The 13,200-nt window shown below is 36.4% G+C and overlaps 1 protein-coding gene across 2 annotated transcripts in view; it reads right to left on the bottom strand.

Moving 5' to 3' along the window:
- LOC146145120 (uncharacterized) overlaps positions 1–8,376 on the bottom strand; it is a 71,507-nt gene extending 63,131 nt beyond the window's left edge. For both annotated transcript variants that reach the window (XM_083389605.1, XM_083389606.1), the window contains exons 1-3: positions 8,144–8,376; positions 3,207–3,284; positions 2,807–2,916 (exon numbers count right to left, since the gene is read on the bottom strand). In XM_083389605.1, coding sequence (XP_083245731.1) covers positions 2,807–2,916; positions 3,207–3,284; positions 8,144–8,289 — 334 coding nt within the window. In that variant the 5' untranslated portion in view covers positions 8,290–8,376. The remainder of the gene's footprint in view (positions 1–2,806; positions 2,917–3,206; positions 3,285–8,143) is intronic.
- Between the last annotated feature and the right edge of the window lie 4,824 nt (positions 8,377–13,200).

Here is a 13,200-nt window from a genome sequence, read left to right as displayed (position 1 = left end):
TAGATGCGATATTAGACAATTCGAGAAATAATTTTTTTAAATCTTACACTTTCTTAACAGTGGCAAATACACATATTATCTTCTAGGAGATTATAATATAGATCTTATACAGAACAAGGAAAAAAATGTCCAAAATTATTTTGATAATCTGCATAGCTATGGTTGTAACTGCCTAATAAGTAAGCCAACAAGAATCACTTCACACAGTGCCACACTACTAGACCATATCTATAGTAATGACTTAACTAATGAAATAATCCCCGGTATAGCCCTAAAAGATATTTCTGACCACCTTCCCACATTTATTATTATAAAATCTTTAACTAAGGACTACAAACCCAGTACCTACAAATTTAGAGACATGAGAAAATTTTCTGCTGACAATTTTCTAGTGGACCTCCTAAATCAATTACCCAAATGTGACAGTAGTGATATTAATGATCAGTTTAATAAATTTATTGCAGCTTTTAGTTTTATATTACAAAAACATGCCCCAGAGCGAAATATCACAAGGAAACAAGTTAAATTAAAGAAAAAAACATGGATAAGCAAGGGCATTTTAGTTTCAATTAAGAAAAAAAATAGATTGTTTACCATAGCTAAGAAGTATCAAAATAATTTAGATTATTTACAGTACAAATGATATAGAAACAAACTTAATCACATGATGGAATCAGCTAAAAAAAGTCCTTATAAAAATTTAATTAAGAAACATAAACACAATTCAGCACATACTTGGGAGATTATTAATGATATTATAAAAAAAATCTAATAAACAAACAACACCATCTCGGATTCATATAGATTCCAATAATACAACAGACAATCCCCAAATAATTTGTGAAACTTTTAATAAATTCTTTTCCAACATAGGGCTTAAAATGGCTTCAAACATCACACCCCAATCTACACCTCCAGCATTGCCACAGGCAGCATCGTCATCTTTTTTTCTTATTCCTATTGTTTCAGAGGAAGTGGAAGAAATTATTTCCTCAATTCCGTATAAAAAAGCTTCACCTGTTGATGATATTCCCATCAAATTTATAAAAATAGCAAAATCTGTCATCTCCCCTATACTGAGTGATCTATACAACCAATGCATTCTTCAGGGGGTGTACCCAGACTATCTAAAGGTTGCTCCAGTTACACCTATATTTAAAAAGGGGAACAAAGAAAACTGCACAAACTATAGACCAATTGCTTTATTGCCCAACTTTACAAAGATTTTTGAACAATTACTCCATAGAAGGTTGGTAAATTATTTTAAGAAATTCCACCTTGTCTCTGATCATCAATATGGATTTAGAAGCGATTATTCAACCAATTTGGCAATATACAATATTTATGAAGATCTTTTAGGTAAAATGGATAAAGGCCTTGTTACATGTGCCGTGTTTCTAGATTTATCAAAAGCATTTGATACAGTTGATCACTCAATACTTCTAAAAAAATTAGAGCATTGCTGTGGAATTCGGGTCTTACTTTTACAACTGTTTAAAAGTTATATTTCTAACCGTAAACAATTTACTGTTGTTAATGGAGTTAAATCTACATGTACTTCAATAAAATGTGGAGTGCCTCAGGGTTCCACATTAGGTCCCTTACTTTTTACCCTTTACATAAATGATCTCCCTCTAGAATCATCACTAAATACTAAATTATTTGCTGATGACACATACCTTTCTTTTTCTGATATGGATTTACAAAGATTACAATGTAAAATTAATTTGGAACTAGCAAAGATAGATGTTTGGATGAGACATAATAAATTATCCCTAAATTATTGTAAAACAACATATTTGTTGATGACCCATCAAAACATAGTAACAAAGCATAATTTTAGAATAAAGATAAACAACACTGAAATTAAAAGGGTAAATTCTTTTAAATATTTAGGAGTTGAAATTGATGATAAACTAAAATGGACAGAACATCTAAAACAACTTGAAACAAAACTAGCTAGGGCTTCAGGAATAATATGTAAACTGCGGCACTATGTAGATACAGAAACATTAAGACTAGTATATTTTAGCTTTGTTCATTCCCATTTGCAGTATAACATGGGGTGGTGCCACCCAAGTAACACTTCATGCAGTCAATGTTCTTCATAATAAAATAATTAGATTGATAACTTTCAGCAAATATGATAGCCACATCACACCACTTTTTAGAGAATTGCAATTACTTAAAATTTCAGAAATATATTAATAAGAATTTGGGAAATTTATGCACAAATTCCACAGCAATGCTCTACCTCCCACATTTAGCCTTTATTTACTAAAATTTCTGATATACATAATAACTTAACTAGGTTAAAGGATACTAGGCAATTATTTTTACCTCGCACAAACACATCACTAGGGCAGAGATCACTTGGATATCGAGGACCAGTGGTATGGAGAAATATTGATATCAACTTAAAATCATTATCATTTCACCAATTTAAAATTAAATACAAAACTACATTGCTCCAATTATTCTAACTTGCTATTTCACTACTCCAGTAATACTTGTTTTTTTCTTTAGCATTAGTATTTGATATAGTAAAACTTATAATAATTTAAATAAATAGTATTAATATGTTTAAATAATTCTTGTGTTTGCTAATATATATTGTGAAAGGGGGCACCTTGACTGGTAAACATGTTGGTTGTATCGGTGCCTCCTGGCGTATTAAATAATCGTATAGCTTTTGTTGTTGTATTAACGTTATGTGCCAAAATAATAAAATTGAATTGAATTGAATTGAATTGTGACATTTAACATAAAAAATCATCAAAGAAATTATACACTGTGTGTATTATACCTGAAAGTTCGTTAAAGTCTAAAATACTTAAAGATGAATCATCTTTAAAGCTTCTGTCACTTTTTAAATCATCGGATGACCCTGTTGAAGATTTTGTTTTCATGGTAGTCCTAAAGAATTTAAATTAATCATTATTTTTATGCTTTACTAGCCAAGCTATACAATAATATTTTTTAGATGACATCTAAGCCTGTAGTTAACATTTTGTCACCTTGAATTGCAATTTATTTGTAAACAAAACCTTATAGTCTTTTATTATGCAAGTTAGCCTTTAAGTTTAAGTAATTCTGTGTAAAAGTCTTACATTACTAACATTCATCCCTTTCACATTTTTCAAGAACAAAAATAAGACCACAATTGTATACAATTATGATATATTCAATTAAATATGCATAAATACCTTGAATGTGAAAGTCTTGACTTTGGCCTTGGAATATAGCTGCCTCTCAAATCATTTGATGTAATATTTGTTTGAGATCTGTTTTAAAAAAACTTTATTAGGCTTTATTTTTTTATGAGAAATTGGGATGTCTGATAATATCCGATCACAGTCGATACCAGATGGCAGTTTGCAGGCTGGCAGAATCTTGCCAGCCTTCTGGTGACAAGCATTTTGGCCTAAATTTTTCGACTAAAGCCATGCAGTATTTTTATTGAATCCTAATTAGAGATAGACCGATATATGGATTTACAGACAATATCTTCCAATATTCTGGTGATAGCGATATATAGATATCAGCAAACCTGAGTTGAGTATTTAGCAGATATTTTAATAAAAATAATGTAGTATACAATTTCAACAAAATTGAATAAATTTTCTAATTTTGAAAATTAAATTTTTAATTTGCGTTCAAGGTTAGTCATTACGATTACAGTCAGACAATAAAACAGTTACGGAAATATTTTGCTTACTCAACACTTTATACAAGTGTAAGGATGCCAATGAAAGATGACACACATATTTTTGTTAACAACTGTGATGTAGCCCTTCTGAAGCTGCTTTTGGACCAACGGTTAGGCCTTATGTATCACAAGTAGATCGAAAAGCCAACCCAGACTCACCGAATCTGTTGATTATTGACGCAAGCAGGGCATAATTTGTGATAGCCAAAGATTAAAACAAAATTATTCGCTATAATCTATGTGAAAATTCTGCCAAATACTGCTTTTTCAATGTCAATTGAATAAGCTGTAATAATTTCTTACAAATGATGTCACTGACAGAATATAAGCAAGCATTAAAATATTTGGCCGGAAGGGCTCGAGGACAATGGTTGAGAAACCTTATTCGACACGATCTTCTATTGATGAGCAACATTTTTGGATTGGTTAAACTGATCGATTTAGAATAGCTTTAACTTCCTCTGGTATTATATGATAATCATAATAGGGTGTATCTTTATAGAATCCAAAACCATTGGCGGCAGGTTATAGCCAGTCGATCACTGCTCCGCTGACGCGTATATTAACAAGTAAAACTCATAGTTAAAAACATGAGTAAAAACATGTTATTGGTTTGTTGATGGCTGCGCTCTGATTTTATTTATTTGTACTCTTACAGGAACTGATGATGCCACTTGGCGAAATATATTTTCCTTTTAAACAAAACGTCTGATCCTGTTTTTACTCATGTTTTTAACTATGAGTTTTACTTGATGATAATCATAAGGTATGTCTGGTGTGAGCGGCAGCTTCGGTTTGTAAATCTTTGGCAGGTCTACACAACATACGCCACTGAGTGTAATTGCATAATTGCTTTACGATTGGCTAAAAAAAAAGCAAGGCACATAGTTCCATGCTTATAATAGTAGACCAATTTAGGAGTGACTAGGAGTTTCTGATACTTGACATTTTAATCCTATACCAATATCCAATATTTTAGACAAAAAGTATTGCAATCCAATTCGATAACAATGACGTCATGCTAAGCTCAAACAAAATAAATTGATTTAATTGAAACATTCAATGGTAGCTTTTTGTTATTAGGGTTGAAATTCGCTTTAGCCTAAAGAAGTTTAATCACTGTCAGTTGTTAACAATAATTAAGTATCCTAATAGCACCGATATCACACTGACACTAGTATCGGAAGGGGACCGATACTACCAATTGGTATCGTGTATTGCCTATTATCCGATATCACAGGGAGTAGTATGGCAGAAAGCTGGCGACTTGGCAACTATGTCAGCTGAAGAATCAGACAGAAAACTGAAGAAATTGGCAAAAAAAGTTGTTTTTTTTAAATTAAAATTTTTTTTGAAAGATAGATTTTCCAAAAAGAACTTGTGCTTGTTCTACACATTTTCAATCAAATATGTTTTCAAATTGCTTTATATGTAGGAACATTATGCACTAAAATTGCCATTAATTACTTTTTTTGTGCCATTCTAAAAAAAAGTTACGAAAGTACGAAGCACGTTGTTTAGCAGGGAAAAGCCAGTGTTAAGCATATAGATTGTTTATTAGTTTAAAAAGTACTAAATTGTTGTGTATTTGCAGTTTTACTTTGATTTGACAAGTATTGAGTTAAAAAAGCAAACATGATAGTTGCCATTCCTGTTAAATAGACAGGTATGACATTCCCTCGGGCATATCAAGGATGTACTGGGCCATGTTTCACCACCTAAGGCTTAAACTATATAAACGAAAAAAAATTTCTCCTGCCTCCTTTTGCTATGGTTGTGTATCTCAAAAATATGTAGTTTCCAAAGGGTACGATCCATACTGTGGTATGTTGCACTTCACAGTGTGACTCTAATTTCAAAACACAATTTCTAATAACTTGGATTATAAATATCGCTCAACAAAAAAAAATGTCTCAATTTTAAGATTTTTTTTCTCGATTTTTGATCTGAGTTTGAGCTACATGTGTGCACATGAGTTCACCCCAAAACACCTTATCTATGTAACAGTGTTAGAGTAAGAAAAGCAGACATATGCACCTCTAGACCTCACTGTACTTCAGCATACTCCATATATATTGTTTTATGTCACAAAAAAATTTGCGCCACTTTTTGCTAATTCATTTACTTGTTAACAACAGTCTTGTTTATCGTCTAAACATGGCAAGGTTGATAAATTCCTTAGGCGAACATATCATTTAAGTTTAGGGCACGATAAAAAAAACGAAGAATTTAGCCCACAAATGCTCGTCAACAGTAGGCTGGCAAGATTCTTCCAGCCTGACAGGGAATGACTAAACAGCTGGCAAGATTCTTCCAGCCTGACAGGGAGTGACTAAACAGCTGGCAAGTTGCATTTCAAATCCGGTAGTGAAGTAGTCGCCTAAAGTGTTGTGGAGCTACAATACAATGAGTTTTGAAAAACATGGTCACTAACAGGGTTAAGATTCACGTTGGAAAGTGTTATTTTGTTAACTTAGCTATGGATTTGTTCTTCTTGTACCGGGACTTTCATTTTCAAAAAAGCAACCTAATTTAAGTTTGCACTGGAGTTTTGTTTTTAATCATGTTTTTTACAATGGACGTTAAACTATCTTATGCCCACTGAATTTGGGCTTTTTTTCCCAGGGTTCCGATAATTATTAAATTAACGCACATTATTTGGGTTAGGATTCGGGTTAGCGTTTGGGTTCAGGTGGGTCAAGTGTTAGTAATCCTATCTCACATATTTTGCAATCTTTTGTGAATTTTCAACGAAGAAGCTGCATGCAGACAAAAAAAGTCTCCAAATTGGTTTTATTCAAGCCACATTTACACAAAAAATGCCCAAATTAAAAACAATTTTTATACAATTTACAATTTAGGAGAAATTCCATAATTTTTATGACATCAAAGTAAAGACAAGCTGTGTTAAATGACTTGTACGCAGTGACTACACGATCTGTTGCATAGCTTAAACAGGTGAATCAATCAGCACGGATATTGATATCAGAAGCATCTTCCTGCAGTCCAAGCCTATTTGGCAGCCTTGCACATGGGTTTTGGGCAATTGTGGCATTGTAAAAAAATTAGAGGGAAAACGACCCTACAGGCTGTGGTTATACAGTAATCCACTTTTATGTAAATCATCAACTCACAAACATTGTTTGAAAACACTCAACAATATGTTATTTCACATTTACAGTATTTGCGGCCACATCAGGTTCAAAATTTGGTACTGTGCAGTGTGCTTGCGCATGTCAGATTTGGGGACTTTGTGCATGTTGGATTTTAGTCTGACTAAAGTCTATAGTCAGACTTCAGTAAAAGAAGCCTACTCCTACCACATTTTCATCCTGGAGTTTCTATTGCTAACTTTATTTGCGTTTTAAATTACTATAAAAATACTTAACCCACACAAACCCAAACATTAACCTACAGCATAACCCAAATAATGTGCATTGCGGTATGCGCTATTTGTAGTCCTTTCTTTGCTTTACTTTCTACCCAGATTGAAAACTTTAGATTATGCGTGGGGTAGACGATTTTGCAGCTTGAAATTGCGCAGCTGTAATAACATTTCTGCCAAAATTTGTGCAGCTGTAATAACATTATTAATTTGTAAAATTTGCACGGTTGAAAATCAAGCGCTGGTCAAGAATCCTACCACAGTTATTAAATCAGCACACAATCGCAGTATTTGATGTAGACCTAATCTAATCTATTTTCTGAGACTATATTTGAGTCTAATGTCACATTTCAACATCCATCAAACACTTGCGCACCCATCATTGTTCGGCAAGACGTGTGTTATTTTTAATGTGTGTTTTTGCGGACCATTTTAAGGAAATATATCAGCCAAATGGTGTCGTACCATGCATAATACGGAATGTAAACTCAATTTAAGCGTTTTCCGCGATATGGCCAAGATTCACTTGCATATTTGCACAAGAGTTCTATCTGGAAGAGCGGGTTTTATAAGTTAAATTGTTTTATGACGTCACGATATGACGTAACTTATGACGTCACCCCTTTAATTTAATTGGGTTTTGTGGCGCTTCGAAATATTTAAAGTGGGCTAAGATAAATCCCCCGCGCAGGCCTTACTTTTCAACCTGGCTTTCTACGTACCAAATAGAAAAAAAAACATTTTCCTTGTTAAAACTATGGAATAAACCAGGGGTGGGCAAATATATTCAATGGAAGAGCCATTTGCAAAAAATAAAAGTACCAGAGAGCCTCAAAATTATTTCAATACAAAAAAATAATGTAAGTTCAGCAATAATAACAGAATTGTAATATAGCAAAATGGTATCAATTCAACACAATAATAATAACAGTAATAGCAAAATAACACGCACAATATTTATCAATATCAGTTTTGTTTGATTTGCTGATCTCTGAAACCTTAGCAATAAAATTGCCCACCCCTGGCATAAACCAATTGATCAATGATACCTGTTGGAATTATTATTGCCATTCTGCTTTTGGGCTGTCGAAGCAAGAATCGGAAAAGTGTTTTCGCAACTTAATGTTAGGTTGCATTCCCTGTTATCGGAATCTGAAAGAACGATTGAGTTTTCTCCTTGAAAAGTATCTTCCATTATACAGTTGTTATCAGAGTAACCAACTGTAAAAAAGTAAACCGACCAACAGAAAATCAAAAATCGGAAAACAAACTAACAATTTAAACTGCCGCCAAACAGCAAGTCAATTTACAACATAAAAACGTTATAATAAAATTTACCGGGTAACGTATAAGCATAGAATACTAATTAATTAGTATTCTATGGTATAAGTACAAACAATTTTTTTAGGAAACACAAAAAAAAATACAAAAAAACAAAGCAAAATATTTATAACACTTCAGGATTGTAGCTTTCTGGACGTCAAACCAATAGTTGCACTTTTCACAATTTTTCGTTGAATTTTTCCACTTTTTTAGATTCCGTGGGTCGAGATGTGAGTACAGGGATCGAAATGAGATATGATACCACCCATGATACTATAATAGTATTATAGTATCATTGATACCACCAGTGAAATGATATGATACCACCAGTACTCTAAACAATTCCATTTTACTTAACAGTGCTGTAATACCATAGAATACTAATTACATAGAAGACTCACTGGGTGTCGTCACGCATGAGTAACACTGACACAATTTGTTAAAAACACGTGTTTCGGCGGCAATTACAGGTATGTCGTTTGCTGACCTACGTAATATTTTCGCGCTTTTGCGTATTTTATTCAGCGTTTCAGTTATTGCGCAAACTTTTCTAATTCTATCCATGTTTATTTTGTCAGTGTAATAAATTTAACATGTCAAGTATTGGACTGACAAGTGAGGTAATAGCTGAACTGCTTAACGTTCCCCAAGAAGTGGAATTACAACCACTAATTAAGCCAACACCAGAAGCAACCATCAGTTTAGTGTCCTTGTCGGGATTCAGCTTCCCTTAGAACCAGCCTATGAAGTATGAAGTAATTACGGATTGGTTGCAGTTATTTTTAAGAAAAAATCAACCGGGTTGTAGCCCCTGCAGCATGTTAAGCGAAGCGTGTCTTGTGTGCCTTTTTATGTACGTGTTCGTTTGCCTTTTTCGTGTGCTTTTGTGTTTGCGTGTCGCGCACGTGGCAACTGGTGTCATTCATCTGAACTCGCTGACAAAATACAAGCTTGCCACTACATTTGGTGACCCCGGTCCAAGAAACGAAATTTCTTGGCTATAAACGAGTTTAATGTTCGAAAATCAAGATTCTAGCATGCAAAGCGCCGTTTCTCTCAAGCTTCCGACGTTTTGGATCGAGCAACTCGAGTATGGTTTCAACAGTCCGAAGCGCAATTTCACTTAAGAAAAATTACGTGCGATGAAACGAAGTATTATCACGTCATATCTGCCTTGGACCAGCATACCGCAAGTAGACTGATCGATTTATTGGAAGATCCACCAGAAAGAAACAAGTACAACGCTATAAAGGAGCGATTACTGTGTTACGGACAAAATAGCAATGTTTTATAAGTTTTCTATGTTTTTCTGTCCAGTGCAACCATGCGTTACGGTATGATTCCTTTGTGTACTTTGGCGTGGTTTCGGCACACCCTTTTTAGTGCAGTCTTTGTGTACTTTCTGTTGCAGTCTTTGTATGGCAGTTATCTGTTGGAATCGGCTAAGTTTAGCTGTTTATGGGCTCGTTTAATGTAAGCTAACTGCAACTTAGTGAATGTCTAGTTATGTATAAGTGTTTTGGTTACATATTGTTTTTGTTATTCTTTAAATGTTTAGACGATTAAACCAACACCGTAATGCTAAACACCTAGGTACTGTGAACTTCAGAAATCTCAACGTGTTCTCTACTGTATAATGTTAAACCACTCTATGCTGTGATTTGAATTGTGCTCTCCCTTTGGACTCTGGATATGAACTGTATTTGTTTATCTGTCGCCGAATCCGTTCACCGTTCTTTCACCTTCATCGCCATAATATAACACTGAAAACCACAGTTTGTACAGTTTCGAGGACAATTGTTAATTTCTGACTCATCGTACCCGATGATGTCACTAACAGAGGCTGAAGCCTAGGGTTTGCTAACTTGTAAGCCTAGACGTGACTAGCCCTAAAATTTTGGACGTCACATACTGAGCACATTCAGCCTCTCCGAGTATGAAAGAGCAGCAAAGATTTTGCACATAACTGAGCTTGGAGATCGCAAGCCGTCGCAGCTTATAGACGAAATGCTCTCGCTTATGGCTGGCCATGTTCCATGCTTTTCCGATACCTCTTTCTACAAACTATGCCAGAAGACATTCGTGTTTTTTTGGTAAAGGAAAGTTTCGAACATCCTCGCTTTCTGGCTTAACGTGCTGACATGTTGTGGCAAGCGCGAAATGATGATCAGCAGTTTACTGTCGCAAAAATCAAGAAAAAGCCTACAACGTTTTCAACGAAAAAAATACAAAGGAACGAATCCGGCGGTTTGTGTTTCTTCCATGAAAGATTTAAAGACAAAGCGAGGAAATGTCAGCAACCTTATGCGCGTTAGCTAAGTGGTTAGCGCCACTGTCCAACAATCCTTAGATCCGGGACTCAACTCCCGGCTAAGCACTGTACGCGCGGTGCTTGTGGGCTGAGCACCTGAAAACCGTAGCCCGAAGATCCAGCAGAGAACGCAAGTCGCGATCAAGTAAATAATCTCTGCAACAGCGCGTCTACGAGCTGAGCTGGCGGCCGTGGAAGGAGAAGTACATATCTCACTACTTTACAGACTCGTGTACGTGCTAGTGCAATGTATGGTGACGCGTGCATTGTATTGTGATGTATATGTAACGCGCACTCGAATATGTATGTATGTATCTCTTCAAAAACGCAAGCAATCCAGCGGCCCCAAACTTATTGCAGCCAACGGAAGTAACATAAATACATATGGAACGAGAAACATATGGTTAGATCTGGCATCCGGTAAATTTTGCTGGCGTTTTACTTTAGCCGCTGTAGCAAAGCCTCTTTTAGGCGCAGATTTCTTGAGGGCGCATTCTCTCTTGGTAGACCTCCGGCACAATTGCCTGCTGAATGCTAAATCATTTGCCAGCATTTCAATCAGCAACGCAAAGCAATGCACGCCGCAGTTGAACACGCTTGTTTCGGGCAACAACGTGTACAGAAAGCTTTTGGAAAAGTTTCCAATCATAACAACGCCAACACTATTCAGCGTGGCTCCAAAGCACCAAGTGGAACAACTTCATTCCAACAACAGGCCCGGCAGTGCACGCAAGAGCAAGACGGTTATCCCCGGAAAAGTTGCAAATAGCAAAGGACGAATTTCGCAAAATGATGGAATTAGGAATAATCAGGAGATCATCCAGTCCATGGTCGTCACCCCTTCATATGGTACCAAACTCATCTGGCGACTGGAGACCTTGCGGCGATTGAATGCAGCTACCCAACCTGACAGGTATGCTATACCGCACATTCAGGATTTCTCCGCACGTTTAGCGAGTAAGTCGATAAAGCAACACCTGGTACACCTTAAACAAATTTTTCTTAAACAAAGATACTTGCAGATAACGGACTTGTTATTAACCTAAACAAGTGCCTGTTTGGAAAGCCTACAACTTTCTTGGTCATCGTGTCGACTCGAATGGAGCAAAACCACTCCCGAACAAAGTTTTAACAATCCGTCGCTTTCCTAAACCAACAACGCTTAAAGCACTACAAGAATTTGTAGGTATGGTCAATTTTTACCACAGATTTATTTCAGCTGCTGCACGAATAATGGCCCCGATATACAAAGCATTGTCTTCCTAAAGCAAGACACTGGTTTGGACTGATGAACTTCAGAGTGCTTTCGACCAAGCAAAGGCAGCACTGGAACATGCAACTACGCTGGTTCATCCGCAGCATCAGGCCCCAACCGCCTTGACAGTCGACGCATCTGAAACAGCAGTCGGGGCAGTGCTCGAACAATACATTAACAATACGTGGATGCCACTTGCATTTTTTAGCAGGCATTTACGACCAGCCGAAACTCGATTCAGTGCGTACGATCGCGAACTTCTTGCGCTGCACCTGTCCGTCAAAGATTTTCGCTACTTTCTCGAAGGAAGAGCATTCACAACGTACACCGATCACAAGCTGCTCACCTTTGCTTTTAAAAAAGTTGCTGATCCTTGGTCTGCGAGACAACAACGCCACCTTACTACGATCTCCGAATATACTACAGACGTCAGACATGTAGAAGGTAAGCAAAATGTGGTCGCAGATGCACTTTCTCATGTATTTCTGAATTCGGTTTAGCAGGACCTAATTGACATTGATTACTTTCAGTTAGCAACAGCACAGCAGGATCCGGAAGTGCAAGCCTACCGTACCGCTATTTCAAAATTAAAACTCGGAAGATATTTGTATTGGATCGTCCAGTGTAACTATTTTGTGTAACATTTCCACAGGTAATCCACGGCCTATTATACCAAAAACTTGGCGAAAAAAAGTTTTTGACGCAGTACACGGTCTAGCCCATCCGTCCATTCGTGCAACTCAAAAGCTCATATCATCTAAGTTTGTTTGGCATGGTTTAAACAAACAAATACAGGAATGGAGCCGACAATGCATCAAGTGTCAAACAGCAAAAGTGCAACGCCATGTTCATTCACCATTGGAGACCTATCCCATTCCAACAGCTCGATTTCAACATGTCAACGTAGATATCGTTGGACCTCTACTCACACGAAAGGCAACAGGTATGCTAACAATTGTAGATCGATTTTCCAGGTGGCCGGAGGCAGTTCCAATGCCGGACGCTACAACACAAACGTGAGCACGTGCGTTTGCATTTCATTGGATTGCCCGCTTCGGCGTTCCTTCGGAAATGTCCTCCGATAGAGGGCCACAATTTACGACGCAGCTGTGGGCTAAAGTCACTCAGCTTATTGGAATTAAGCATAGATGCACTACAGCTTACCATCCCCAAGCCAACGGTCTCGTCGAACGCTTTCACCGGCATTTAAAAAGCGT

The sequence above is a fragment of the Ascidiella aspersa genome, chromosome 5, assembly GCF_963924565.1.
Source record: "Ascidiella aspersa chromosome 5, kaAscAspe10.2, whole genome shotgun sequence".
In the NCBI taxonomy this organism is placed as follows: Eukaryota; Metazoa; Chordata; class Ascidiacea; order Phlebobranchia; family Ascidiidae; genus Ascidiella; species Ascidiella aspersa.
This window is presented reverse-complemented; position numbering and strand designations above follow the sequence as displayed.